At 56.5% G+C, this 24,487-nt stretch overlaps 2 protein-coding genes across 2 annotated transcripts; both read right to left on the bottom strand.

Moving 5' to 3' along the window:
- Positions 1-982: 982 nt before the first annotated feature.
- Positions 983-12,287, bottom strand: ONECUT2 (one cut homeobox 2). Its single transcript, XM_064736563.1, has 2 exons — positions 11,082-12,287; positions 983-4,007 (listed from the first exon to the last, which is right to left on the bottom strand). Exons 1-2 carry the CDS (start codon positions 12,226-12,228, stop codon positions 3,721-3,723), a joined length of 1,434 nt encoding a protein of 477 aa, XP_064592633.1. The 5' UTR covers positions 12,229-12,287; the 3' UTR covers positions 983-3,720.
- Positions 12,288-15,471: 3,184 nt separating this feature from the next.
- ST8SIA3 (ST8 alpha-N-acetyl-neuraminide alpha-2,8-sialyltransferase 3) lies at positions 15,472-23,875 on the bottom strand. The gene is made up of 5 exons (XM_064736096.1): positions 23,587-23,875; positions 21,785-21,907; positions 19,527-20,084; positions 15,815-19,354; positions 15,472-15,753 (listed from the first exon to the last, which is right to left on the bottom strand). Exons 1-4 carry the CDS (start codon positions 23,754-23,756, stop codon positions 19,072-19,074), a joined length of 1,134 nt encoding a protein of 377 aa, XP_064592166.1. The 5' UTR covers positions 23,757-23,875; the 3' UTR covers positions 15,472-15,753; positions 15,815-19,071.
- Positions 23,876-24,487: the final 612 nt, after the last annotated feature.

Below are 24,487 nucleotides of genomic sequence, written 5' to 3'. Positions count from 1 at the left end.
CCTCAGGGCAGTGTCCCTCAGGGCAGTGTCCCTCAGGGCAGTGTCCCTCAGGGCAGTGTCCCTCAGGGCAGTGTCCCTCAGGGCAGTGTCCCTCAGGGAGTGTCCCTCAGGCAGTGTCCCTCACTGGGGTGTCCCTCAGGCAGTGTCCCTCAGGGCAGTGTCCCTCACTGAGGTGTCCCTCAGGGCAGTGTCCCTCAGGGAGTGTCCCTCAGGGCAGTGTCCCTCAGGCAGTGTCCCTCAGGGCAGTGTCCCTCAGGCGGTGTCCCTCAGGGCAGTGTCCCTCAGGGAGTGTCCCTCAGGGCAGTGTCCCTCACTGAGGTGTCCCTCAGGCAGTGTCCCTCAGGCGGTGTCCCTCAGGGCAGTGTCCCTCAGGGCAGTGTCCCTCAGGGCAGTGTCCCTCACTGAGGTGTCCCTCAGGGCAGTGTCCCTCAGGGCAGTGTCCCTCAGGGCAGTGTCCCTCAGGGCAGTGTCCCTCAGGGCAGTGTCCCTCACTGAGGTGTCCCTCACTGAGGTGTCCCTCAGGGCAGTGTCCTCAGGGAGTGTCCCTCAGGGCAGTGTCCCTCAGGGCAGTGTCCCTCACTGAGGAGTCCCTCAGGGAGTGTCCCTCAGGGCAGTGTCCTCAGGGCAGTGTCCCTCAGGGCAGTGTCCCTCAGGGCAGTGTCCCTCACTGAGGTGTCCCTCAGGGAGTGTCCCTCAGGGCAGTGTCCCTCAGGGCAGTGTCCCTCACTGAGGTGTCCCTCAGGGCAGTGTCCCTCAGGGCAGTGTCCCTCAGGGAGTGTCCCTCAGGGCAGTGTCCCTCACTGAGGTGTCCCTCAGGGCAGTGTCCCTCAGGGCAGTGTCCCTCACTGAGGTGTCCCTCAGGGCAGTGTCCCTCAGGGCAGTGTCCCTCACTGAGGTGTCCCTCAGGGCAGTGTCCCTCAGGGCAGTGTCCCTCAGGGCAGTGTCCCTCAGGGCAGTGTCCCTCAGGGCAGTGTCCCTCAGGGCAGTGTCCCTCACTGAGGTGTCCCTCAGGGCAGTGTCCCTCAGGGAGTGTCCCTCAGGGCAGTGTCCCTCAGTGGGCTGTCCCACGCGCTCAGAGGTGCCTGGGCTCATTCCCTGTGCGATACCATGCCCCTCCCTGCCCTCTCACTGCAGGAAGGGGAAGCACTGAGGTTTTCACTGGTCCTGTGCCATTCGTCCCCTGTCACTGCAGACTGCAGGGGACACATCAGCACGAGACAGCTCCCCTGAGGGCAATGCCCAGCTCAAAATGCACCCGGGGCTGGTCTGATGGACACTCAGGTGGGAATGAAAGTGAAACTTCAGCTGGGCCCTGCTCCACAGCCTGCTGGCTCCAAACTCTGCGCTCAAACATCTGGCATGCGGGTGAGAAGACCTCAGGATACATCCACACAGACTGGGACCATTTTTGGGCAACTCTATTCCATGTTTGGCTACAAGGATTCTCCAAATCTCCTTGGAATCTGCCAAAGGACCCTTTGATCCCCAGGGCAGGCACGTGCTGTCAATTTAGCTGTGAGGATCCTGAATCTGCTCTCCAGAAACTTTTCCTGTCCTGAGCAGACACAGCTTCTTGATTTTTTTTCTATTTTAATTGGAAAGTGACAGCAGCAGTTGCGTGAAGCAGTTAAAATGAAGCCCTTGTTTAAGGGCAGAGAGGAGCAAGATGCGCTCCAGCTCTGAGGATAGATTTGGACATGTCATGATCTGGATCATCATGGCCTGGATCAAAGAACATTACCAGGCTAACACGTCAGCAGCAGCTGCTGAAGTGCCCCAGGAACTGCTGAATACTGGTTTTGGTTCAGGGGGAGGTTTGGAGCCAGGCTGTGGCGCTGCTCAGCACTCACAGTGACAGAGATGGGAACACACATATTGCAAGTTTTATCCCTGGGGAGGAGAAGGAAGGGTGGAGGTCACAGGACCGATGTCACACGCAGGAGGGTGGCTGTCCACGGCTCCAGACACACACACAGGTCACAGCCAACCCCCAATGTTCCCTGCAGGGAGGAGATGCACCAGGGGAGTATCCCAACATCCTCACTTGGAGTCCATGCAGCTCTCAGAGAGGTGCCATGTGGGGCAGAAAGAGGGAAAACATAAATGAACCCACCCTTCTGGCTGCACAGAGACTCACGAGTGGTTACCTGTCCAGAGATCAGTGGGGTTATGTGCATTAGTCGTGCAAGAGGAGAAACAAACTGAAACACAAGTAGTGAGAATCCTCATCTTTGGTATTGTAGCTGTTGAGGTTTTGGTTGCTCTGTTCCTTGTTCTTTTGAAAAAACTGCATAGGCACAAATTAAAGACAATCTTCGACTTTAAGAGGACTTGAGTTGTCAAATGAAGCAGCAATTGTACTGGCTTTGCTTTGTTCTCATTCTTGTCAACCCTTTCTTTGAGATCTGCTTCCGAAAACGTCCGAGATGTTTGTAGAACACAGTGTGGGACTCGTTTGCTTCCTGACATGCTTCCTTGGTTTTTTTTTTTTTTTTTTTTTTTAATTTTTATTTTATCTTTCAATGGAACAGTTTGTTGCAGAAGAAGTAGGTGCAGAAAACGTTTCTTTGGTTTCGATTAAGTAGTACATAAAAAAGTCTCAAGTGTCTGTGGCGGAGCCCAGGCCGGTCAGCAGCCGGCGGCCGCCGCCAGGGCGGCAGAGAGGGCCTGGGGCTCGCCGGCCAGCCACCCGCACCAGCGGCCACAAGGACAAATGGCAAGGTATAAACATCTTTGGCTTGCAGAAATCCTGTCTCTTTGGTGTGCTGTGTTCCTGCCGGCTCGGCGAGCTGGCAGGGAAAAGGAACTTAGGGATGCGATAGAGCTAAACGCGGCACATCTGAAACGGTCAGTGGCGTCTGAAGGGCTTGTTTCTGTTTCTTTTCCTGCTTGAAAGTACCATAAAATACTGATAAAATGAACAAAAATGCACTGAACGCTGAAAAGGTTTTGGTAACAGCTGCTGCCGAGGAGAAACCAGATTCTCAGAAACTAAAAAGGATGTAACAATGTAAATTAATCTAAGTTCCAAAACATAGTGTTTGCTCCGTGAACTGTAGCAGTTCCATCGACCTCCTGAGTGTGCATTAGGTACAAGCACAGAGCTTGTGAGGAACTGCCAGCTGTGCTGGAGGCTCGTGCGGTGTTCCCGGGATGTCAGGCTGCAGCTGGCACAGCCGCCCTGGGCAGCCCAGCGCCGGGCCCTGGCTGGAGCTACCGGCTTTGTGCTTGATGCTTCGAGCTCAAGAGAACTGAACTTTTCTGATCCAAGAACAAGCTGATTCAATCAAACTAAAAAACCGACCAAAAAAAAAACCTCAAATCTGATCTTTCCCTAAAACACTTAACAAAAAACCATGCCTGAGTTTAAAAACAGGGTCTTGGGTTTTTAGTATCCGACTTTGTGCTCCGTTGTCGTGCGGCCGCAGGGTGGTGTGGCCAGCACAGGCAGGCGCCGGGCACGCCAGGGAACCCGGGGCTCAGGAGAAACCTGCCTCAAGAACGACTCCCCTGCGTTTCAGACCTGCTTCGCCTGTCCTGAGCATAGCATTGTGTGGAGAGAGGTTAAAGTGGAGCCTGCGCCTGCTGAGACTGAGAGAAGCCGCGGGAGTGGGGCCGGCTGGGCTGGGCTCGGTTGCGGGGATTGTGCTTTGGTCGCCGGCGCGGGGCCGCGCTGCTCTCCGCGCTGCTCTCCGCGCTGTGCCCGCCGCGCCGCGCCCCTCACGCCTTGGTGCAGGTGCTGGGGGCCGCGGAGGAGCCCCCGGAGCTCAGGTCGTCCTGCCACTTCTCCAGGCTGCGCCGGCGCGCGTTCATGAAGAAGTTGCTGACGGTGGTGAGCTCCAGGCCCAGCTGCTGGGAGATGGTGATCTGCATTTCTTTGGAGGGACGCTTGTTCTCCTTGAAGATGGCGAAAAGCGTTCGGCGCTGGAGGTCCGTGAAAACCAGGCGGGATTTCTTCTGGGAGTTGTTCCGCTCTTTGTTGGGCTCTTGCTCTTTGCGCTTGCAGGCTGGGAGGGGGCGGCAGAGACAGAGAGAAAGCGTCAGGGGGGTGCCCACAGACCCTGCCAGCCACCCCGACGGCAGGCACTGTCACACGGTGCGGGCAGTGCCACCAGCTGAGCCAGCACCACGCTGGCACTCGGGACCGGAGGGCTCCCAGAGGAATCCAGCGGGCTGCATTGCTTTTACACCCCCAGTACCTCTCAATGGCCAGGAATAACAGCTGTGCGTTAGTTTAGCCCCTTGAAACAGCCCAAAGCAAACCCCAGTCAAAGCTCCAGCAGCAGCAACTTTGTGTGAGCACCAAGGGGAAAAAGCACCAGGCAGCTCCCAGGGCAGGCCCTGGCTCCTCCCCTGCAGTGCCAGCACCCCCGGGCACCGCTGCCATGCCCGTCCCCTCCCCGGGGCATGTCCCGAGGGTGAAGCCAGCCTCAGAGCTCAGGTCACGCCGGGCAGCAGTGCTGGGCCATCGCTGAGCCCTGCTAATGGATCCTAAACCCCATTCGTATTAATAGCTGCTCTGTATTTATTAGCAGAGAGAGAACAGCAAGTGCTGAAACCAATACCGCTGCCGGAGCACACCCACACTTAAAAATAGCCTGCCCAGGCCGTCTGCAGCGGGCACAGAGAGAAAATCCATATGTTGACATGGTTAGGTAATGTGCTGGGACAAAATGAGCCCAGAGAACTGATAAGCGGGCGGGTTTTAAGCAGCCCTGTTAAATAATTCTGCAGGTCTGGGACGTGAAATGAAGCTGGCCCAAAAGTAAAAATCCGACTGTGGAAATGTCTGTGATTACCCCAGTCAGGGCTGTACCTGTGTGGAGCCTGGCTCAGCCACTGTGGCACTGGGACAGGGACAGGAGCTCACAGCATTTCTGCAGGAAACTGGGCTATTTTCCTATTTTCCTGACAAACTCCAGTGGCTGCAGCCGAGCTGCCCCTGGGAGGGAGGTGAATGCCAGACCTCAAAGCACCCCAAAGCTGGTCCTGAGAGTGGGGCTGAAAGCAGAGCGGGGCTGCGGTGAACGTTCCCAGCACGCCACGGCAGCAGGGATGCTCTGTGAGGCCATTACCCCACAGGCAGCAGGAGGGAAGGGTTTGGGCTCTCTGAGTGCACCCCTGACACTGCACAGATAAAAAAAAGCAGATGTTCAGCTGGGTTCACTTGGCCACGTGTCCAGAATCCAGGAGGTGATGTCCCTGGTGCTGGGGACATGATGAGCAGCAGCATCTTTGCTGCAGCTCCTAATCGGTTCCGGGACACTGGGACGAGTGGAGTGTTTCCTACCATCACTAATTTATGTCCTGAGATACTCTGCGTTTTACAGTTATTGGTATCTGATAATAAATAATGCAGAGGTATGTGCTTTTTGATGCATTCAGTAAATACTTTCCTTGAACTGTTGAGTTTGCTCTTGAAAAGGCCCCACAAAGGCAAACGCTGCGCCTGACGTGCATCTCTCAGCAGAGAAAAATGGGGTGAGCACTCTAATAAAATCAAGTGATTTTCCGGGAAGAAAGAGAAAGGTTTTAACAGCAGAGGGAAGGGAAGAGACCATCTGGATTCTAAGCACAATTTGATTTATTAGCTGTGGTTAAACCTGAACATATCTTATGGAAGAAAATGGACAACGGGCAAGAACTGAAAGCCATAACTGTGGAAAAAAATATACATAAAAATATAAAAGAAAAGATTTTTCTTCTTCATTGGATTAAAGATGCTCTTCAATGGAAACAACACAGGAACTGCTCAGAACTGGGGTCAGTGCTGCTTCCCTTAGATGGACCAAAGTGGAGCCCCACAGCTTGAAGGGCATTAAGAGGATGCAGGGACCCGACACTGCACTGTGACACCCTGAGTACCATCACTCTGAATTTCCCTACTCACAGTCCATTTGCCTGACTTTCTGCAGCAATGACTCTGATTTTCCATTTTCTTCCCCACCAGAGAGGAACCTAGCCAGCCCAGGCTTTCCAAAATGCCAGAAGTAAAACTGCTCCTCTATTCGATTTTGGAGAGGACTCAGTGTGAGGGAAATGTAATTACTCTGGTAATACTGAACACAATGAAATGACCATCAAAACATTTTATAAAGATTTAAAATGTTTTTCTCCTGCTGTGATTCACTTAAAGCAACCCCTTGTATATCCCTGTTACTACAATCTTTTAAAAACTAGGCCTCAGAAATCAATTTGATTACCTCTCTGAATTAAGTATGCACGAATGAGAGCGATTGAGATCAATACAAATTAGGTTAAGTACTCCGCTGTGTACAAAATCATTATGGAACAAGGAGCAATCAGAATGAAGATGCAAATAATCACATTGTCGGGGTGGGCAGCCACTGCTGCTGCACACACCCCAAACTCCTCATTTTTGAAACCCTAGGAATGCCCTTGATGGCTTTTACCCCGAAAAACAGATTGGATGTGTGGCACAGAGTTCATTCTGTTCTTCCAGGGAAGATCTGCTTGCTCATCCATTGCAATGGCGAGGCGCTCCCTGCCTGGAGAAGCAGGATTCCTGTGGTTCTCCGAGAAGTTCACAGCAGGAAGGTGCTCTCTGGGTCCCCCACCTGCTGCTCCCTCCCAGCACCAAGGAGAAGGTGTGTGGGAAGCCTCCTCTGCTCTGCCCTCACTCCTGCCTGCCAAAGCTTAATGCCTCGTGCTGCCATCCCATTATGAGGGGATGAGAGCTGCTGGAAAATCACCGCTGCTCATAAATATGTTCCCTGCTTACTGAGAGATATTTTGGTCTTGGAGACAATTTGCGTTTTGGGAACCTGCCAGCCTCTATCGCTTGTCTAATAATTCCTCTGAGCAGCATTTACCAGTGGTTTGAGTCCCTTTTTTCACAACGGAGCAGTTTGATTTTATAGCTCAAAACCCCCAAACAACCCCAAAACACTCCAATTTCTTTTTTGATTGCATTTCTCTCTGCCATCAGCGAGTTGTCTGGCTGATGTTATCACCAAACCCATTTGAGATTAGTCTGTTTGGTATGATTTCTGTGTGCAAACCCCTCCATAAATCAGAGAGCCTTTTATGTAAAAGTCTGCAAGATTGATAGAGCTGGATACAAAATCTTTTACCTTGGAAAAAGAGATGTATTATCTGTCCCGTTGGATATAGTGCTTTCCCTGCATATTCATCGCCCAGGTATGATGGGCTTTTTCCAGAGAAGGCAGGAGACAGGATGGGAGCCTTAAATACAAACAGATTGCTATCAGAAGGAAGGGAGTGCTCTTCTTCGCTGTGTCTAGTGGGGATAAGACGAGAAGCAAAGGGTTTAGAAGACAAAAAGTGAGATTAAGGCCAGTCATTAAGGGTTTTTTGTACCTGTAAGCCCTGGAAGAGATCGCTTAGGTAAAAAATCCCCGTCTGGAGATGCTGAAGAAAGGGGCAGGCCGTGAGGACAAGCGATGCCTGCAGTCCCTTTCAGCCCCGAGCTCCATGCTCGGCACCTCTGAAGGCGGCTCCAGGGGAGCTGCTCTGATGAGCGGCTGTGCTTTAGTGCTCCGTGCTGGGGACTGCAGGACGCCTGGCATCTCCCTGTAGGGGCTAATTGGGAGGGAAGGAACAGCTCCTGCAGCTGCTGGGCGGCAGCAACACCCGGGACAAGGGTTTGTGAATAGCACCAGGGAGGAGCACCAAGGATCAGCACCCGGGGCCACAGCGCGGGGCAAAAACGCTCAGACAGAGGGTGGGAAGAGCCGACACCGGTTACTGGGAAATAATCCTGTCAAAAATGTTCTCACCTCTATGCATTCCTCAATTGTGGCAATTTTCAGCTGGAGAGGAATACTTGAGACTGGGGTATTTAGGTTCAAACAGTGATGGGCAAGAGATACAGGGAAAAAAAAAGAGATGCTGGGGGGAAAATCTTCTAAGGAAAACAGCTTCAGAATGAGTAACACTTGATGGCCAATTCATTGTTTCTTTTAAAAAGTAGTGGAGAAAATACAGAAATTATTTAAGCCAAAATGTACTCAGAATGAACTTCATCAAATAATCAAGAAACTGATAAAACTCGTTTGCTTTGCAAAAAGAGGATTCAGATTTCTGTGTGGCAGGAACGCCTTCAGAAATGATGTGGAACAAAGAGCTGGGGCAGGGGATGATTTCGGAAAGTTGGTACATGAGAAATACAATTTATCAGCCAGCACCACAATTTACCGCATGGATTGCTCGAACACAACCACTAATCTATAGCTGAAGAGAGCACCAATATTTCAAGCCACTAAGCACCTTTCAAAGAACCTTTACATACCTGTATATTTAGCTCAGCACTAAGAAATAGCTTTATAAACAGGTAACGTGCCTGATACAGATGTCATCATGCCTCACTTTTAGCTGGGGATGCAGACAACAACATAGTCTCAAAATCCAGGGAAGAAACATTTGGTAGGGCACAAAGAGGCAGAGGAAGGGCGGACAAGTGTGCACAGCCCACTCCTCGCTAGGACACCCTCTGCTCGGCTGGGGCACCTGGGGGTGCAGGGGCTCAGCCCTGCGATGTGGCACTGCCACCGCCCGCTCCTGGCACTGCCACCCGCGCCTCGCCGGGCACGGGGGGACCCCGCGGTCTCGTCTGGCTGCGGGTCCCGCTCCGCTCCTCCCGTGCGGCCCCGCTCCGGTGCCTTTCCGCCGCTCTCCGTGGTACTGACAGGGCAGAGCGCGGAGCGGCATCGGGCAGCTCCGATGAACGCGCATGGTGTTTCGGTACAAAAGCGTTTCATCACCAATAGGGCACGGCAGAAAGGAAACAGGCGGCGGGGCGCTCTGCTGACCCCGCAGAAATGTAGGGCTTGTCCGTCCCGAGGGGGCCCCGCTCTCGGGCACCGGGAGCCGGCAGGGCGCTGTGCCCGCGGAACTGCCCCGTGCCGCTCCCCACCTCGGGCTCCTACAGACCCCCGAGAAAAGACAATGAGCACAGAAATAATAACACGGCATTGGATTAGGATAGACAACACTATACATCTATAATAAGAAAAAAAAATACTGATCACACCCGCATTGCTACGGCTCCCACAGGGAGAGGGGGATTTGCCTTCAAGGACAGCAGATTTTACCCCACTTGGGGTGGGTACCTGGTGGGTATTTTTTGGTTTTTAAAAATCTGAAATACTTGTGGCTTTTTCCCCATGCTCAGGGGGATTTAAGCAAGCGAGCGAAGGGGGAGAAGGAAGCACTGAGGCAATGGGGCCGCATATTCACACGTGGTAATAAAAGGAAATTAAAATAATCGATTTCCTGAAGGGAAAGGTAATTTGCAAAGGTCTTTCCCGCTCCATGGGGAGTCCATGGCCACTTAGCACCTGAGCTCTCTCCAAACTTTACTCCCGGATGCTGAGGCATTCAGGGGGCCTGGTAAAGCAGAGACCAGAATTTTACAGGCATAACTGTGCATGCCGCTGTGATTCCTGATTTTCTGCTCTATGTGCAGGGCTCCACGGGGAACCCCCACCCGGGACCAGTGCTGGGAAGGAAAAGCACCAGCCACGTTACTGGAAATGAGCCGGCTCAGGTTCCAGATCAATGAAAACTGGGTCCACGCGTTGATGCTCCTGTTGCCAGCATTAATGCTCTTTTAATCTTCTAAACATTATCTGCATCGATTTCCCTCTCGATACACGTTTGTTTGTGAAGGCGACATCACCGCGTGCTCGGCAAAATAGCCGAACCCCTTGTGCCGCTCTGACGCCCCTGTCAGAGCCCGGCACCTTCCCCTGGCTGCAGGCACAGAGGAGCCGGATGCCCGCGGCTGCTGGAAGGGACAGTTTGCAGTCAGCGCTGGAGCCGAGCAGGGGATCAGCGGCCCTGTCCCGAACCGGGACTGCCCCGCATCCCGGAGAGCCCGAGCACTCTCCACGGCAGTTCCGGAGACCCCAGGCCGTGGGTGTTTAACCCGCAGCACCTCTGCTTAGAGGTCGGCCAGGGATTAAGGCCATCAATCATGCATGGCTCCTGTTCGCCCTGCTCCGCCGCATCCCAGCCTCTCCGGCAGCTGCCCCTCGTGAGGGAGCTCCCTGTGCCCATCTCCCCACCGCAGAGACCCCCGGGGCCCCTCGGAGCCCTCCGGGGAACAGCCCGCTGTGTACCTGCACACTGGGAAACGATCTGCCCTCGTCGGGATCTATTGAGATAAAAGAACGGCAGACTCCGTGGCACAAATATCCCGGGATTTTTGTCGCTGTCAGAGCAGAGCGCCCCGGCCCCTGGCCCCCACCCCATGCTGCGGTTTGTCCCTGCCCGTGCCACAGTCCCCCGTGTCCTTATGCACCCACGTCCAGGGTTGCGCGGTTCCCGGAGAGCGGGAAGGCAGCCCCGGCCGTGCTCCACGGCAGGGCCCGGTCCGCACCCGCGCGGGACCGGCCGGGGGGCCACAACCGGGCACCCACCGCGCCGCGGGCGCACCCCGCACGGCCTCACAGCTCTGGCCGGGTCTGTCCCGCTCCCCTCGGGTGCGGGCGCTGCCGGGGGCGGTGCGGGGCTCGGTACCGGAGATCGGTACCGGGGGTCGGTACCGGGGATCGCTGCCCGCGCCCCCCCCGCGGCCCCCGCAGAACAATGGGGGCTGCGGCGCCCCGCGACCGCGCCAGGGGGCGCCCGCGCGGCCTCCGCGGACAATGCGGCCGGGCCGGGGCCGCGGGGGCTGCGCGGGGTCCGGCCCCCGCCCGCTCCCACCGGCCCCGCCTGTCCCGGGACGCGGAGCCCCCGCCCGGCCCCCCCGGTGCGCCCGGCAGCCGCAGGAGGGATGCTCACGGAGAGCGCGGTGCGGTGCCGAGTGCGCACCTTCAGCACCCGGCCCTGGAGAGCAGCCCCGGCCCCGCCGCCCGGCCGTGGCAGCGGAGCGCGCCTCTCCGCCGGCCCCGAGCCCCTGACAGCCCCGCCGGACACAGCCGGGATGCGCGGTGCTGCGGGCACCGGCTAGCTGCGCACAGCCCCGCGGGTCACGGCGGAGCGGGGAAGCGGCCGGGCCGGGCCGGCGGAGGACGCACTGCGGGGCCGGCCGGGCGCTCGGCGCTGCGCTCCGAGGGTCGCGCTGCGCTCCCCGCCTGGCACCGGCTTGCACCTACCTGCCAGCCGCAGGGCAGACATCCTCTGGAACTCCGGCTCCTGCAGCCACTTCCACATCCTGCGGAACGTCTCCCGGCCGGACTTGAGTTTACTCCAAGGCTTGGGGTTCCGCAGCAAGTCCGAGAGGGTCCCCTGGGAGCGGCACAGCACTCGTTGGGCGAAGATGGCCTGCGGGATGCTGTAGCGCTTCAGCTCCGCCGTGATCCTTTGTGCCACCTCCTTGGTGTTGATCTCCTCCAGCTGCCCCGCGCCGCTCCCCTGCGGGCCGGCGGCGGGGGGCGGCCGCTCCCGGCCGGCGGGCAGCGCGGGGCCGTGCGGCGGCGGCGGCCCGGGGGGCGCGGGGTGGTGCGCGCCGTTCAGGGGCGGCAGCATGGCCGGGGGCGTCCCCAGCCCCCGGGGCAGGTGCTGCTCCCCCCGCGCCAGCATCGCCGCGTGCGCCTCGAAGTTGGGGCTCAGCATCTTGTCGTGGCCAGGCGGCCCGTAGCCGTGCAGGCCCTGCTGGGAGCCAGGGAGCGGGCCCAGCCCGTTGCCCAGCGGCGAGAGGCTCTGCCCCACGGCCGGCACCTCCTTGTAGGGCCCGTAGAGGCTGTTGACGGCCGGCAGCCCGCGCTCGTCCCGCATGAGCGCGAAGCCGCCGCCGGCGCTGCCCGGCAGGCGCTGGTGGTGGTGGTGGTGGTGGGCGTGCGGGTGGGCGTGCGGGTGGTGGAACTTGTCGGAGACGGCGGAGATGGGCGGCAGGGGCTGGAGCGGCGTCAGCGTGGTGTAGGTGCCGCTCATGCCCATGCCGGGCGGCGAGGCCTCGCAGGGCACGCTCATGGCGTGGTGCAGCGGGATGGAGAGCTCGGGCCGGTACTCGGCGGCGCCGTCCAGCAGCGAGGCCATGCTGGGCACCATGGCGGGCCGGGCGGCGGGGGGCAGCTCCTGGTGCGGCGGCGGCGGCGGCGGCGGCGGCGGCGGGGGGGGCGGCACCCGGAGCGGCCCCGCGCTGCGGCCGCCGTGGTGAGGGCTGGGGCTGCCCATCATCTCCGGTTCGTGCCCCGCCGCCCCGTGCAGGCTGCCCAGCGGCTCCATCGCCAGCTCGGGGTTCATGGCGCACGCACCCGGTTCCCCGCCCAGGCACCGCCGGCCGCCGCGCCCGCTCCTCATCCGCTCATCGGGGCGGCGGCCGCCACGGCCCGGGGCCGCCCGCCCCGCGGGCAGCGGCGGCTCAGCCGGGCCCGCCGCGCCGGCCCCGCGCCATGTCCTCGCCTCGCCGCCGCCGCCGCCGTCTGCGGGCGGCGGGAGCTGTCCGGGGCCGCTCCGCCCCGGCCGCGCCCGCGGGGCCGGGCTTGAATCGCGGGGCGGCGGGCGTGAGGGCGGTGGGAAGGGCGGGAAAGGCGGGCGCGCGGGAGGATTGGTGGGCTGAGGGTCGGGGGGCGTGGCCTCCGTGAGGGGATGTGAGGGGACGTGAGGGGACGTGAGGGGACGGCGGGGCCGTTGAAGATTCCGCCGCCTTTGTAGCGTGCGGTGCCGCCGGGAGCTACCGGCATCGGCCCGGAACCGGCCCCGGCAGCGGCCGGGGCTCCTCCCGTACCGCCGACACGGGGATATGCGGTGTCGGCTGCGCGGCGGCCGCACGGCTCTCCTCCCGGCAAGTGGCTCCGCATCCCCCGGTCCCTCAGCCCAGCCCTCAGCCGCCGGCTCCCGGGGCCCCGCTGCACACAGCCGGCCCTGCTGCCTCCCTGTTCGCTGCTGCAAACCAAGGTACAGCGCTGATCTGTGCTGTTGGTTATTGGTTATTAGTTGCCTTAAGTGCGGCTGAATTCGGGCTCATTATTAAGGTGCGATGGACGTACCTCACCCGGGGGTGGATGGTGGGTCCCAGGAGCCCGCCATCCCCGTGCCGCCCGCTGGCACACGGCTGAGGGGTCCCGCTCCCGGTGCACACACACACGGACAGGCGCTCTCCCCTCATCCCAGGGAAGGGCCGGTTCCTCGGGCCGGCCCTCAGCCTCCCGGCTGGCGGGGGCAGCGCACAGCTCCGCAGGGCACGGGCCGTGCGGCTGGCAGCGCGGATGGGAGCGGACAGGGACGGGGCCCGAGGGGACGGCACACCCTGGCATGCCCGCTATGGCACAGCCCGTGAGGGCCCCCGTGCCAAGACACACCGGGTCGGGCTGTGCCCGCTGCTCCCAGCTGTGCAGTTCACTGCTTCTCCTTTAATCAGCAGCAGCAACAGCAGCCTTGAGTGTCCTTGAGTTTTGTGTAGTCCTTATCTCGGCCCTGATAACCGTCCCCGTATTTGTGAAAGTTCCACCTCCACTGGGTCTTTCCAGTAACTAAAAGAGGAATATGGGTAGAAATGTCACCTTTTGGACCCTCACTCTCCAGAGCGCCTGGCGTCTCCTTGCAAACAGGTTGTGAATGACAGCGCCCAGTTTCCCTACAGATTAGATCCCAAAGGATAATGATCAATTTCTTTCCATGCTGTCATCACAATGTCTCTGGAGCTCACGGTGTTTTCTGAGCTGCTTTTTGGCACTATCAGGCGGGTATAAAGTGGAGTTCCCCCCACCCCAGCTACTCCTCCCGCTGCCAGCTTGTGGTGAGGGGAAAAAAAGGAAGACAGAAAAGAAAGCTGTGGCGTGAGGTGCCTTTGTTCAGGGCAACTTAGGCGTGAAATCTTTTTGTCCTTCCCAAAGGAAGGCAAAAGTTGCGGTTGATTTGGAGAAAAAAGAGGCGAGTGCAGCGCTCCTGAGACGGAGGTGCCTCTGGGCAGGCGGGAGGAGGGTGGGTGGGCAGACCCTGATGGGGATCTGGTGCCGCAGATGAGCTGGTGTCTGTGTCCTCCCCCTCTTTTCCTCTTGCCTTGCCTTCTCCTCCTCCAACAAATTCATCAGGTCTTTGACTTTTTCTTTACAAACATGCACCCGATGGCTGTGTCCCCTGAGAATGTTTTGTTTACACACCGTCGTGTCTAAGTCTGGTGTCTTTCCAAGTTAATTTCAACACCTCCCTGGGAATCAAGGTGTGAATGTCCCTGTGTGGTGCAGCTGCAGCCGAGGGTCCGACCTGATGGGCAGAGGCAGGAGGGTGCCGGGTGTCCTTTGTCACGCAGGCAGGACAAGGTGCGGCCGAGCTGGCAGCTGGGCACGGTGGGCAGGAGCGGTGCCGGGGGGCTGCTGCTGCTGCTTCCAGCCCAGCGGGACAGCGTTCCCTGCCTGCATGGCTGCCTTTGCCAGAGGCTCTCCTGCTCCTGGGGGAGGGAGGAGGGCGTTTCTTTGTTAGCTTCCCTTCGCCTGTCTGCCTGCAGCCGGGCCAACCCTGCCGCAGCAGGCAGCGGTGGGGTGGCCAGGGACGGCAGGCTGGGACAAACCTGGAGATTGACCTGGCCTGGCTGAGCTTTCTTGCCCAGCATCCTTCTGGTTCGGGCTGTGGCTCCCCTGGGAATATGAAATGTAATTCCTCTCGTGTTTTGTTCTCTGGGGTTCTCTGTGGTGTCCTGCAGCACTCGCCCCTGACCCAAACCGTGCAGGGAAGGGTGGCTGCAGGGTGACGCCTCAGTGCAGGGCACGGCACAGGCACACAGAGTTCTCCTCTAAAGCAGCTGGCCAGGGCCTGCAGGCGTCATTTTCACCTGCTTTTAAACAAACGTTGCAAGTGCTTTCTTTGGCTTTTGAAACTGCTGTCACAAGGGAGCAGCTTCAGCCCCTCAGGACAGAGCTGGACATGGGGCAGGGGGCTCAAGCCATGCTGGCCACTGGCACCCTCCAGCCCCAGCACCCATGGCCAGCAGAGCCTTCCTCACATTTTCCAGTGGCAGAGGAAGGAAGGGATTTTTCCTATGCCATCACCATACCCAAATTGGGTTACAGGACTATAAATTCCCGCCTCTCTGCCAGGATGGTCTCAAGGATAAATATATGGGCTGTAGTGGATGTTAGTGGTGGGACACAGCACGGACAGAGGATCTGGCATGGCTCTGCTCCTGTGCCTGCCAGCCTGAGGCACTCTGTCCTGGGAGTTCATGTGAGCTCCTAAAAACACGGCAGGATTCCTGCCAGTGAGGGCACTGCAGTGCTGCAGCCAGCAGCAGGTCACCTGGAACAAGAAATAACAGCAGTGGGCTGTAAGATGTTCCTGGGGATGTAACTCACCTTAATGAGCAAATACCCTGAGCCGATCACTGCCCAGATTCCCACACTTTTTATCTTCACCTATTTCACAGGAGTGCAGAATTTGATCCATCTCACCAAGCCTGTTGCACTGCATAATTAAATATAGGCAGCATTAAGCAACACTTTTGGCAACTCCTCTGTGAAGTTTTCCAGTAAAACCTATCAGCGGCCCTGAGCAGTTTGGGAAATAATAATAATAAGGAAGAAGCAGAGGCAGTGGAGTTTTACGGACTCCCAATGCACAAGAAACCATTTTATTTAAAAACAATGCATTCAATATCAGGTTATGGCACATGAGTCAATGCTGCAGGCACATCTCACCACGGGATCACACTGAGAGCTCCCGAGCCCCGATGCTCGTGCCGAGGGGAGCCAGGGCACCAAGTGCTGTGCTCCAGCCTGGGCTGGGGACACACACAGCCTGGGGACACACACAGCCTGGGGACACACACAGAGCCTGGTGCCAGCCCTGGGGACACACACAGAGCCTGGTGCCAGCCCTGGGGACCCAAGCCTGGGACACACACACAGAGCCTGGTGCCACCCTGGGACACACAGCTGGCCAGCCTGGACACACAGACTGGTGCCACCCTGGGACACAAGAGCCTGGTGCAGCCTCAGCCTGTCCAGGCTTCATTCATGGGGCTGGAGCAGATCCGCTTGCAGCGTCCTTCCCACCACTCACCTGAGAGGTGCCCTGGCCCTTTATGAACATCAGCCATTGAAAAATAAACGATGCTTTTAGTATGGCCCTTACTAAGGAAACCTTTGTTACAATTATGGCATTTTTTTCTTTTTTTTTTTAAATGTTTATATTTTTTATCGAAAACAACTCCATCAGGCGTTGAACTGTAGAGCCATTGAAATAAAGACACATTCATTTACAGAAAACCTGCTTTTTCCTATTTGCCCTGTTTTTGCAGCCTCCATTCACAGTTAGCTCTGTTTCACAATCTCTTGCTTTTTTGGCTTAGTCTTGCAATTAAACCTGGTAGCCAAATGCCTGTTTTCACGTGCCTTGCTACCGTTCACCAAGGAGATGCAAGCAACAAAAACAGAGAGCCAAGATGTATAAAAGAAGAGAGGAAACATGTATTCCCAGTCCTATGTACACCCCCAGCACCTTGGCAAAGGGGCTGGAGAGGGATGTGGCTGCCACTGGACACTGTCCTGGCAGCCCAGGGCCAAGCAGGGTCTCCCAACGGAGGGAGCTGCTCAGGAGGACTTGTCTGGATTTTGGAGCCTCAAATGTTTTGTACTTACAGGTATCGATCCCGCTGCATTAGCTCTGTTGGCTTGTCTAGACATTCAGCCATGGGAAGGAGAGTTCTCCCCGAACCATCAGGAATTCATGCAGGAAGGTTTGGGGACAAAGAGAGGGAAGGTGATGCCACTTGCAGGGGCCACTGGCTGTCCTGAGCGAGGAGGGCAGCCCCCAGCACCTTGTAAATAACTATTCAATAAATAATAAAGATGCTTTTTTTATTAATGCAAAGGCATTTGTGCTGGAGAGAGGCAGCCCCAAAGAGCCTCTCCTCCTCAGCCACTGTCCTGTCCACCCCCTGCCATCCTCACCTCTCCCTCAGAGCCCACCTGGCAGAACAAAAGCTGTGCACTTTGAGATGGTTTTCCACCTTGCACAAGCTTGGGCAAAAGAATATTGATACTAAGAAGCAATTTACTGTGGGCTGTGCTGTGCCATCGATCACGGGGCAGAACTCCCCATTAAAATCAATGATTCTGAAATGTTCAATGTGGGTCTGGAGCATCGATGGGGAGTTTTGCTTAAAAATCAATGATGTAATATGGCGTTCTGTCAATAATTTTTCTGTATTCCCATTCCCAAATATTTGCAGTCAGTTTTGTGCTTCCTTCTCTGCATTCGGTGCCTCTTTGTGCTTTTGGAAAGTTCTGGTGGTGACGCCAGGACTGGCAGGGGGTTCTGCCCCTCTCCAGGACCACAGGAGGTTCCAGAACTGTATGGAGCACACTGCTCCCTGCTTTCATGCCAGTGTAATGATAATAGCTCTCATTTCTTTAATTTGCTGAGGAGAAGTGATGGGTCCCCACAGGAAACTGGTAAAAGGCCTCTTGATAAAAATACCTGGCATTCAGAGAGACCAAGAAGGGTCACTCAGGGTTTGGGGTGACCCTTCTGCCCCCGTGGGCTCTTTGCCTTTAGGATTGGAGTTTCTGGGCACTGCTTTACCATGGACCCCAGTGACCAGCAAGGCTGCTGTACAGCTCCATAGGAAACAACAGCAGAAATTATTCATTCCTGCCCTTCATTAACGACCAGAGCAGAGCTCTTCTTTCCCTGTGCAATTTCTGGCTTGGGGCTAAACCATCTGTGTGCTCCAGCATGTGGAGAAGGGTGCCTGCAGCGGTGCCCGGTCACTGCGGGGACATCACCACTGCCCCACTGTGGCTCCATGAGCTGGGAAATGTGGGATATTTCCAATGAAGGACAAAGCCACCAGCTCCTTCTCCACCCAGGGGTGTGGGGGAGAACCATCCTGGCTGCAGTGGGCACCAGGACATGCCTGGGCTGCTCAGCTTGGGTGCTGTGCTGGAGATCTCCTTCCTCATCTCCTGTGTCTGAACACAGGTAAAGAAGCCAAGGAAAATTAACTTGTGCCATTTTAAATCTATGTCATTGTGGGGTCAGTTCTCACTCAGAACAGTAAAAAATGGTTAAATACTTGCCAGCATACTCATAAGAAACCCAGTTATTTCCCAGGCTCCCTTATCCTGAGAGGTAAAGGCCAACACTCCCCAGCTGTGAGTGACCCTATTGTGTGTCCTGTCCCCAAACAGCTGGATTTCCTGTGGTGCCAAGGAAGCAGCTGCCCTGCCTGCCTCGGAGTGCTGCTGGTGATGGGACAAGGGGGACACTGCTCCAGCTGGCTGACTGGTGAGTTACAGACATAAATGGGGAAATTTGGTCATGGCATTGCCTCTTCCCTGCGCTCCAGCTCTGCTCACTTCCCTACAAAAGCTGGTTTTAAAAATCCCAGCACCTGGCTTCCATTTTTGCCCATCCTGCCAGTCCCTGGCCAAGCAGAGGGATGGGGTTTGGGGCTTTTCTCACCAAATAGGTCTCCAGAGAAGCCTAATTCTGTATATTGTGGTGGTTGAAGTTTAAAATCAAATGACAGAATGGCATCAGCTGGATGGGAATGAACATGCCTCCATCTGTCTAGTCTGGACTAGGATCTGTCCCGAAAGGAATTAAAACACTGAAGTATTCCAAGAGTGATATAAACACCTAGCTAAGGTATGAGCCACTTTGTGACCTTCTTCTTGTTATTCTTTAAAAAATGTAAAATTCAGTAAATAGGAAAATACCCAAGCGGTGGAAATCAGGATCCACACTGAGGAGCTTGCGTGTGACAATGCGCTGGAATTCCGAGTGGCTTCCTCCATCGGCCACGGCAACGCTGAGCTATCGACAGCAACAGATACAAAAGAAGCAAAACCTTTTAAAAGTAGCATTTCTAGCTCTAATGGCAAGGAACAATAAAATCATTTAGGGTGTTCAGTAGAATGCTAAAATATGAACAGATATTAAAACATACTGAGTGGCTTATCTAGAAATGCAAAATGTTTCAACTTTGCAGCTGCACAAATCGCATCCACAGAACATGATAAAAGCTTCTGCACCGCTAAATACGCTGAAACCTTGGATGAGCAGTAGCTAAAAAGCATCTTTAAATTATGGAAAAGATTCTAGGGTGGGTTTGTTTCCTTTTTAGAATTCTATCTGAAGAAGGTTTAATTTGGTTTTGGGCACTTTTTTAGACAATTGTTTGGCACTTCAAGATTTAGGTTCTTAGGCACAATGCGACAAGGTGAGTTTGGCCAGTCCTTCACCGTGCATCCTGTAGAGCAGCTGGAACTCTGCAGGCAGCTGGTGGGACTCCTGCCACTTGGTGGTGAACTTGGTTCCCTTCTTGTCGTAGTAGTGGTACGGGAGGTCCTCCCGCGTGTTGGGGTCGAAGGCGAAGGGCCAGAATCCGTACAGGTGGATCTCGTCGCAGATGGCCGAGGCCAGGGTGTACATGAGGATACCTGTGCTCAGCCGCTTGGGGGACAGGTGCTTGTTCCGCCAGTACCTGGGACAACAAGAGGCACTCACACTCAGGCTGCTCAGAATAGCTGGAGGCTGTTCTGAAGCAACCACAGAACGTCAGTGGCTCTGGCAAGCAGTGCCCCTGATGAGCCAGATGTGCCTCCCACATCAGGCATGAGGGGAAAAATCGTTAGGAGATGTATTTGGCCACCCACCTGTTAACGTGCTGCATGATATTTCCTGGCCAAGCCAGCTGGACCTTTAGCTGTCCCCTGTGCTCAACAAAGAAGTCAACCAGTGTTCTCGTGACTGTCGCCGACGTGTGGAAGAAAAAAGCGGGGATCCAAAGGATGGCCCCGTCGAGCTTTTTCAAACTTAGGAAGAAGTTGTTGCGATCCTGAATGGTCAGGAGGTTGTTGTAATACTTCTCCAGGATGCTGGGGTTGAAGGTGGTAAGGTTGGTTTTCCTTCCAACATCTTTCTGGAAAGCCTCGGTCGGAGCAAAGTTGCAGCGGAAGACAAAATCCGATTTATCAATTTCCTGCCCGCACTGGCTCCCGGTCAGGATCCCGCTGTTGCCGACCACGGCGCAGATGTTGTAGTGCTTGTTCATGATGGGAGACACGTCAGGCAGCAGAGACCTGAAGTTATTGCTGATGGCGAACACATACTTATGGCTGGAGTAATCGTAGTGCATCAGCTGCCCGATCCGAACGCTGCTCTTGATCAGAGAAAAGTTTTTGATGACGTCAACATGCTGAAGGATTTCTTGCCTAAAACAAGAACAAAATAGCAGAAAACAAGGAGTTCTAATTACCCTTTTTTGCAGAGGATTTGTTTGCCACCTAGACTTATGTTTTTCCTTTTTTTAATTTAAAGTGTGCTGAAGTAGTTTCCTGAGCAACATGGTGCAGTGGCTTTTAAATCAATATAAATAGATGGGAATGAGGGAGCTGGCTCTTCAGTTAGAGCTCCACTTGGATTTACCGGCTGGTCCCTACTGATGCCAGCTCGGGCTGTGCCCGTGCCTCTTGGAATAGTGTCAGGATTAAAATCCGGGATTGGCTGCTTAGAGCAAGGGGTGCAGCTCCCATTACAAGCCCAGAGCCAGCCAGCACTGCACCTGTCTGGGCAGTGACACAGGGTGGGCACAGCTTTCTGCTGGGGCTCTGTGTGCCTCTCATTCCTGCTGCAGCCACGAGGCACGTGAAACAAACCCAGGGTATCCAACTGAATTGACAGGAGACAATTTATGTATATTTATATTTATGTTTTCATTAACAAGCTTCCAATCACAAAACCAAGCGACAGCCACTGTCTCCATCTATGCAAATATAATTCCTTAATTCATATTTGGGCAAGCACAGCAGCACTTTTAGGAGGGTTATTAGGGATACTTACAAAGCAAACAAAACCAGCCCTGCTTGGGAATTTCCCTTGCAGGGCATAAAATTAGAAACTGATAGGACTTTATTTACTTATGTTTATGGAAAACAAACAACCATTCCTCCAGCTCACATCCTCCAATGTCTGAGCATTAATGGAGTCCCACTGGGTGCCCTAATTATGGTAATAATCTGGGCTGCTACGGTACACAGCAGCATGAGGGCAGCTCCAGGATACGGGAGGACCTCAGTCAGCTAAAATCATCCGAGGGGTAGCACAGGAGCAGGCTGATGGAGCTGCTGGTGCCAGGGATGGAGCAGCACCGAGGGGGGCCACTGTCCCTGTCACACAGGAAAAGATGGGACTAAGTGCCCAAGATGGGCAGTGCTTGTCCTGCTGTCCTTGGACTGCGGCCCCAAACCCTGCCCTGAGAGCTGCAGCAGCCCCGTCCTGCCTGGCCACAGAGCCAGATTCCTGCTCCGCAGGTGGGACATGTGAGCAGAGCCACCAGGCAGCCCCTAAACCAGCAGGCATTTGGCAGGACAAAATTACGGTCCAAGGTGGCAGTAGCTGTCCTAAATGGCTACATGGTTTTATTTTCTTTCATAGAAATGCTAAATATATGCAATCAGCAAATAGATGTACGTATAAAGAGCACAAAGCTGTGTGCCTGCCCCCGCAGCTGGAGGCAGAGCAGCACTGCACTTGCTCAGAGCTGCCAGCAGCTGGGAACTTTCTCTGTGTGCCTCTGGCCTCCACGAGCACAGCCTGTCATGGCCTTACAGGCCAAATGCTCCCACTCTTAAACCACTGCTATTTACCCTGGAGTAACGACAATTCCACTTGCACACCAGGAAACTGGGTCACGCTCTAGTACAATAACTGTGTTGCAGCCTGGTGTCCTGCTCTGAAATAATCAAATCTTTCGGGACAGCTGCAAGTGTCTGGGGGAAAGCTCTGGTTCAGCTTTGTCTCCTGCCTCTGGCAGATTCCTGAGAGCTCGGAGCACTCAGCAGGGTGCTGCGTTCCCTTAATGCCGCTGGAAGGGGCACAGCCGGGCAGTGCCAGCGCCCAGGTGCTGGCTCACCTCTGGTGGGCAAAGGCGCTCCGGTTGAACACCCACTTGGAGGGCTTGTCCTGCAGCTCTTGGCCCAGGGAGTTGGTGAGGGGCACGAACGAGGGGTCCAGGAACTTCAGTGCGAACTGAGACCTGCAGGTGGGCACAGACGCCAAAACATGCACACACATGGGGACACATGGAGTCATAGAGACAGCCATGCACACACATGGGGACACATGGACACACAGAGACAGCCATGCACACACATGGACACATGGAGTCATAGAGACAGCCATGCACACACATGGGGACACATGGAGACACAGAGACAGCCATGCACACACATGGAGACACATGGAGACAGCCATGTACACACATGTTCACATGGACACACAGAGAAGCCATGCACACACATGTACACACATGGACACACAGAGACAGCCATGTACACACATGGGGACATGGAGTCACAGAGACAGCCATGCACACACATGGACACATGGACACACAGAGACAGCCATGTACACACATGGGGACACATGGAGTCATAGAGACAGCCATGCACACACATGGGGACACATGGAGACACAGAGACAGCCATGCACACACATGGACACATGGAGTCATAGAGACAGCCATGCACACACATGGACACATGGAACGACAGAGACACCATGCACACACTGTGACATATGGACACACAGAGACAGCCATGCACCACATGGAGACACAGAGTACCATGCACACATGTACCATGGAGACACAGAGACAGCCATGCACACACATGGGGACACATGGAGTCATAGAGACAGCCCATGACATGGGACACATGGAGACACAGAGACAGCCATGCACACACATGGGGACACATGGAGACAGCCATGTACACACATGTACACATGGACACACAGAGACAGCCATGCACACACATGTACACATGGAGACACAGAGACAGCCATGCACACACATGGGGACACATGGAGACACAGAGATACCCATGCACACACATGGAGACACAGAGATACCCATGCACACACATGTACACATGGAGACACAGAGACAGCCATGTACACACATGGGGACACATGGAGACACAGAGACAGCCATGTACACACATGGGGACATATGGACACACAGAGACAGCCATGCACACACATGGAGACACATGGAGACACAGAGATATCCATGCACACACATGTACACACATGGAGACACAGAGACAGCCATGTACACACATGTACACATGGAGACACAGAGACACAGAGACAGCCATGTACGCACATGGAGACATCCATGCACAGACACAGGAATGCATGGAGACACAGAGACAGCCGTGCACACACATGGGGCCACATGGAGTCACACACATGGAGACACCCACGGATAGACATGGGGACACCCACACACACACATGGAGACACCCGTGCGCAGCCATGGGGACACACACGGAGACACCCACACACACACACGGAGACACATAGAGACATGCGTGCAGCACCCATGAGGACACCCCCGCAGACACAGAGACGCCCACGCAAGCACACAGCACACGTGCACACACAAACCACACACACACACACCCCACAGACCCGCAGCCCGTTACCGGCCGAGCCCGACCCGCCCCCGCGGCCGCCGCCATCAGCACCACGGAGAGCGCCCGGCGCCGCCGCCGTGCCGCGGCCGTGCCGTGGCCGTGCCGGTGCCCCCGCCCGCCTCCCCGCAGCCCGGCCCGTGCGGCGGCCGCTCCCGGCGCCGTCCGGCCCCGCTCCGCGCCCCCCTCGCTGCCCGGCCGGGCCGGGCCCGGGCCGCCATGGCGGGCCGCGCCTCACCGGAATCCCGCGTGGAACATGTACATGCGGGGCCCGGCGGCGCGGGGCGCCCCGAAGATGTTGTCCTTCTTGAGCGAGACGTAGCTGATGAGGGACAGGATGAGCAGCGCCACGCTGAGCATGACGAGCCCCAGCACGCTGGCCACCCGCACCATCTTGCAGCTCCGCATGCCGGAGGCGGCCCCGCGGCTGGGCGGGTGCGGGGCGGCCGCGCCGCTACATTGGGGGCGGCGGCGGGGCCGGGGCCGGGCCGGCTCCGCCGCGCTCGCAGGAAAATGGAGGGACGGGGCGGTGAAATGGCAGCCGGGAGCGCCCGCACGGCCCCGCACGGCCCCCCCGCTCCCCCGGCAGCCGCGGCCGGACGGCCTCGGGCGCAGCCCGGCGCCCCGGTGACCCCCGGCAGGCCCAGCGAGGCCCCGGCAAGGCCCTGTGCCACCCCCGGCCCCAGCGGGCCCACCAACGACACCAGGTGGCCCCCCAACGTCCCCAGTGTGCCCTCAAAAGCCCCAGTGCCCCCCGGAAAGCCGCAGCACCCCCCAACGGCCCGCGGTGTGCTCCACAGCAGTTCCCCCCACCAGTGGGCCCTCAAAAGCCCCAGTGCCCCCAACAGCCTCGGGGTCTCCTCCGCAGCAGTTCCCCCCGTGTGCCCACCCTGACATCACCAGTGCTCCCCCAGCAACCCTAAGGTGCCCACACCACCCTTCCCACTGCCTTGGGGTGCCCAAGTGACCCCCAAAACCTTATGTGGCCCAGTCTGGCAGCCACAGGGACCCCCTGGGCCCCATGGAGCCCCCAGATATGCATGAGGGCTGAGCATGGCTCAGCCATGGGGGCCTAGGCTGCTGGGGCCCTGTGCTTTTACTGGGGACCCTGTGCCTCTGCTGGGGACCCTGTGCCTCTG

This window comes from Zonotrichia leucophrys, chromosome Z (assembly GCF_028769735.1).
Source record: "Zonotrichia leucophrys gambelii isolate GWCS_2022_RI chromosome Z, RI_Zleu_2.0, whole genome shotgun sequence".
In the NCBI taxonomy this organism is placed as follows: Eukaryota; Metazoa; Chordata; class Aves; order Passeriformes; family Passerellidae; genus Zonotrichia; species Zonotrichia leucophrys.
This window is presented reverse-complemented; position numbering and strand designations above follow the sequence as displayed.

Bases quoted from the DNA above. Each gene is read 5' to 3' on its own strand.
- ONECUT2 (XM_064736563.1), bottom strand. From the start codon at position 12,228: ATGAGGAGCGGGCGCGGCGGCCGGCGGTGCCTGGGCGGGGAACCGGGT. The intron at 4,008-11,081 runs GTAGGTGCAAGC...GCCCCCTCCCAG, and splicing joins GTCTGCCCTGCGGCTGGCAG to CCTGCAAGCGCAAAGAGCAA.
- ST8SIA3 (XM_064736096.1), bottom strand. From the start codon at position 23,756: ATGCGGAGCTGCAAGATGGTGCGGGTGGCCAGCGTGCTGGGGCTCGTC. The intron at 20,085-21,784 runs GTGAGCCAGCAC...TTCTTGTTTTAG, and splicing joins AGCGCCTTTGCCCACCAGAG to GCAAGAAATCCTTCAGCATG. The intron at 19,355-19,526 runs GTGGGTGGCCAA...TTGTTGTCCCAG, and splicing joins ATCATGCAGCACGTTAACAG to GTACTGGCGGAACAAGCACC.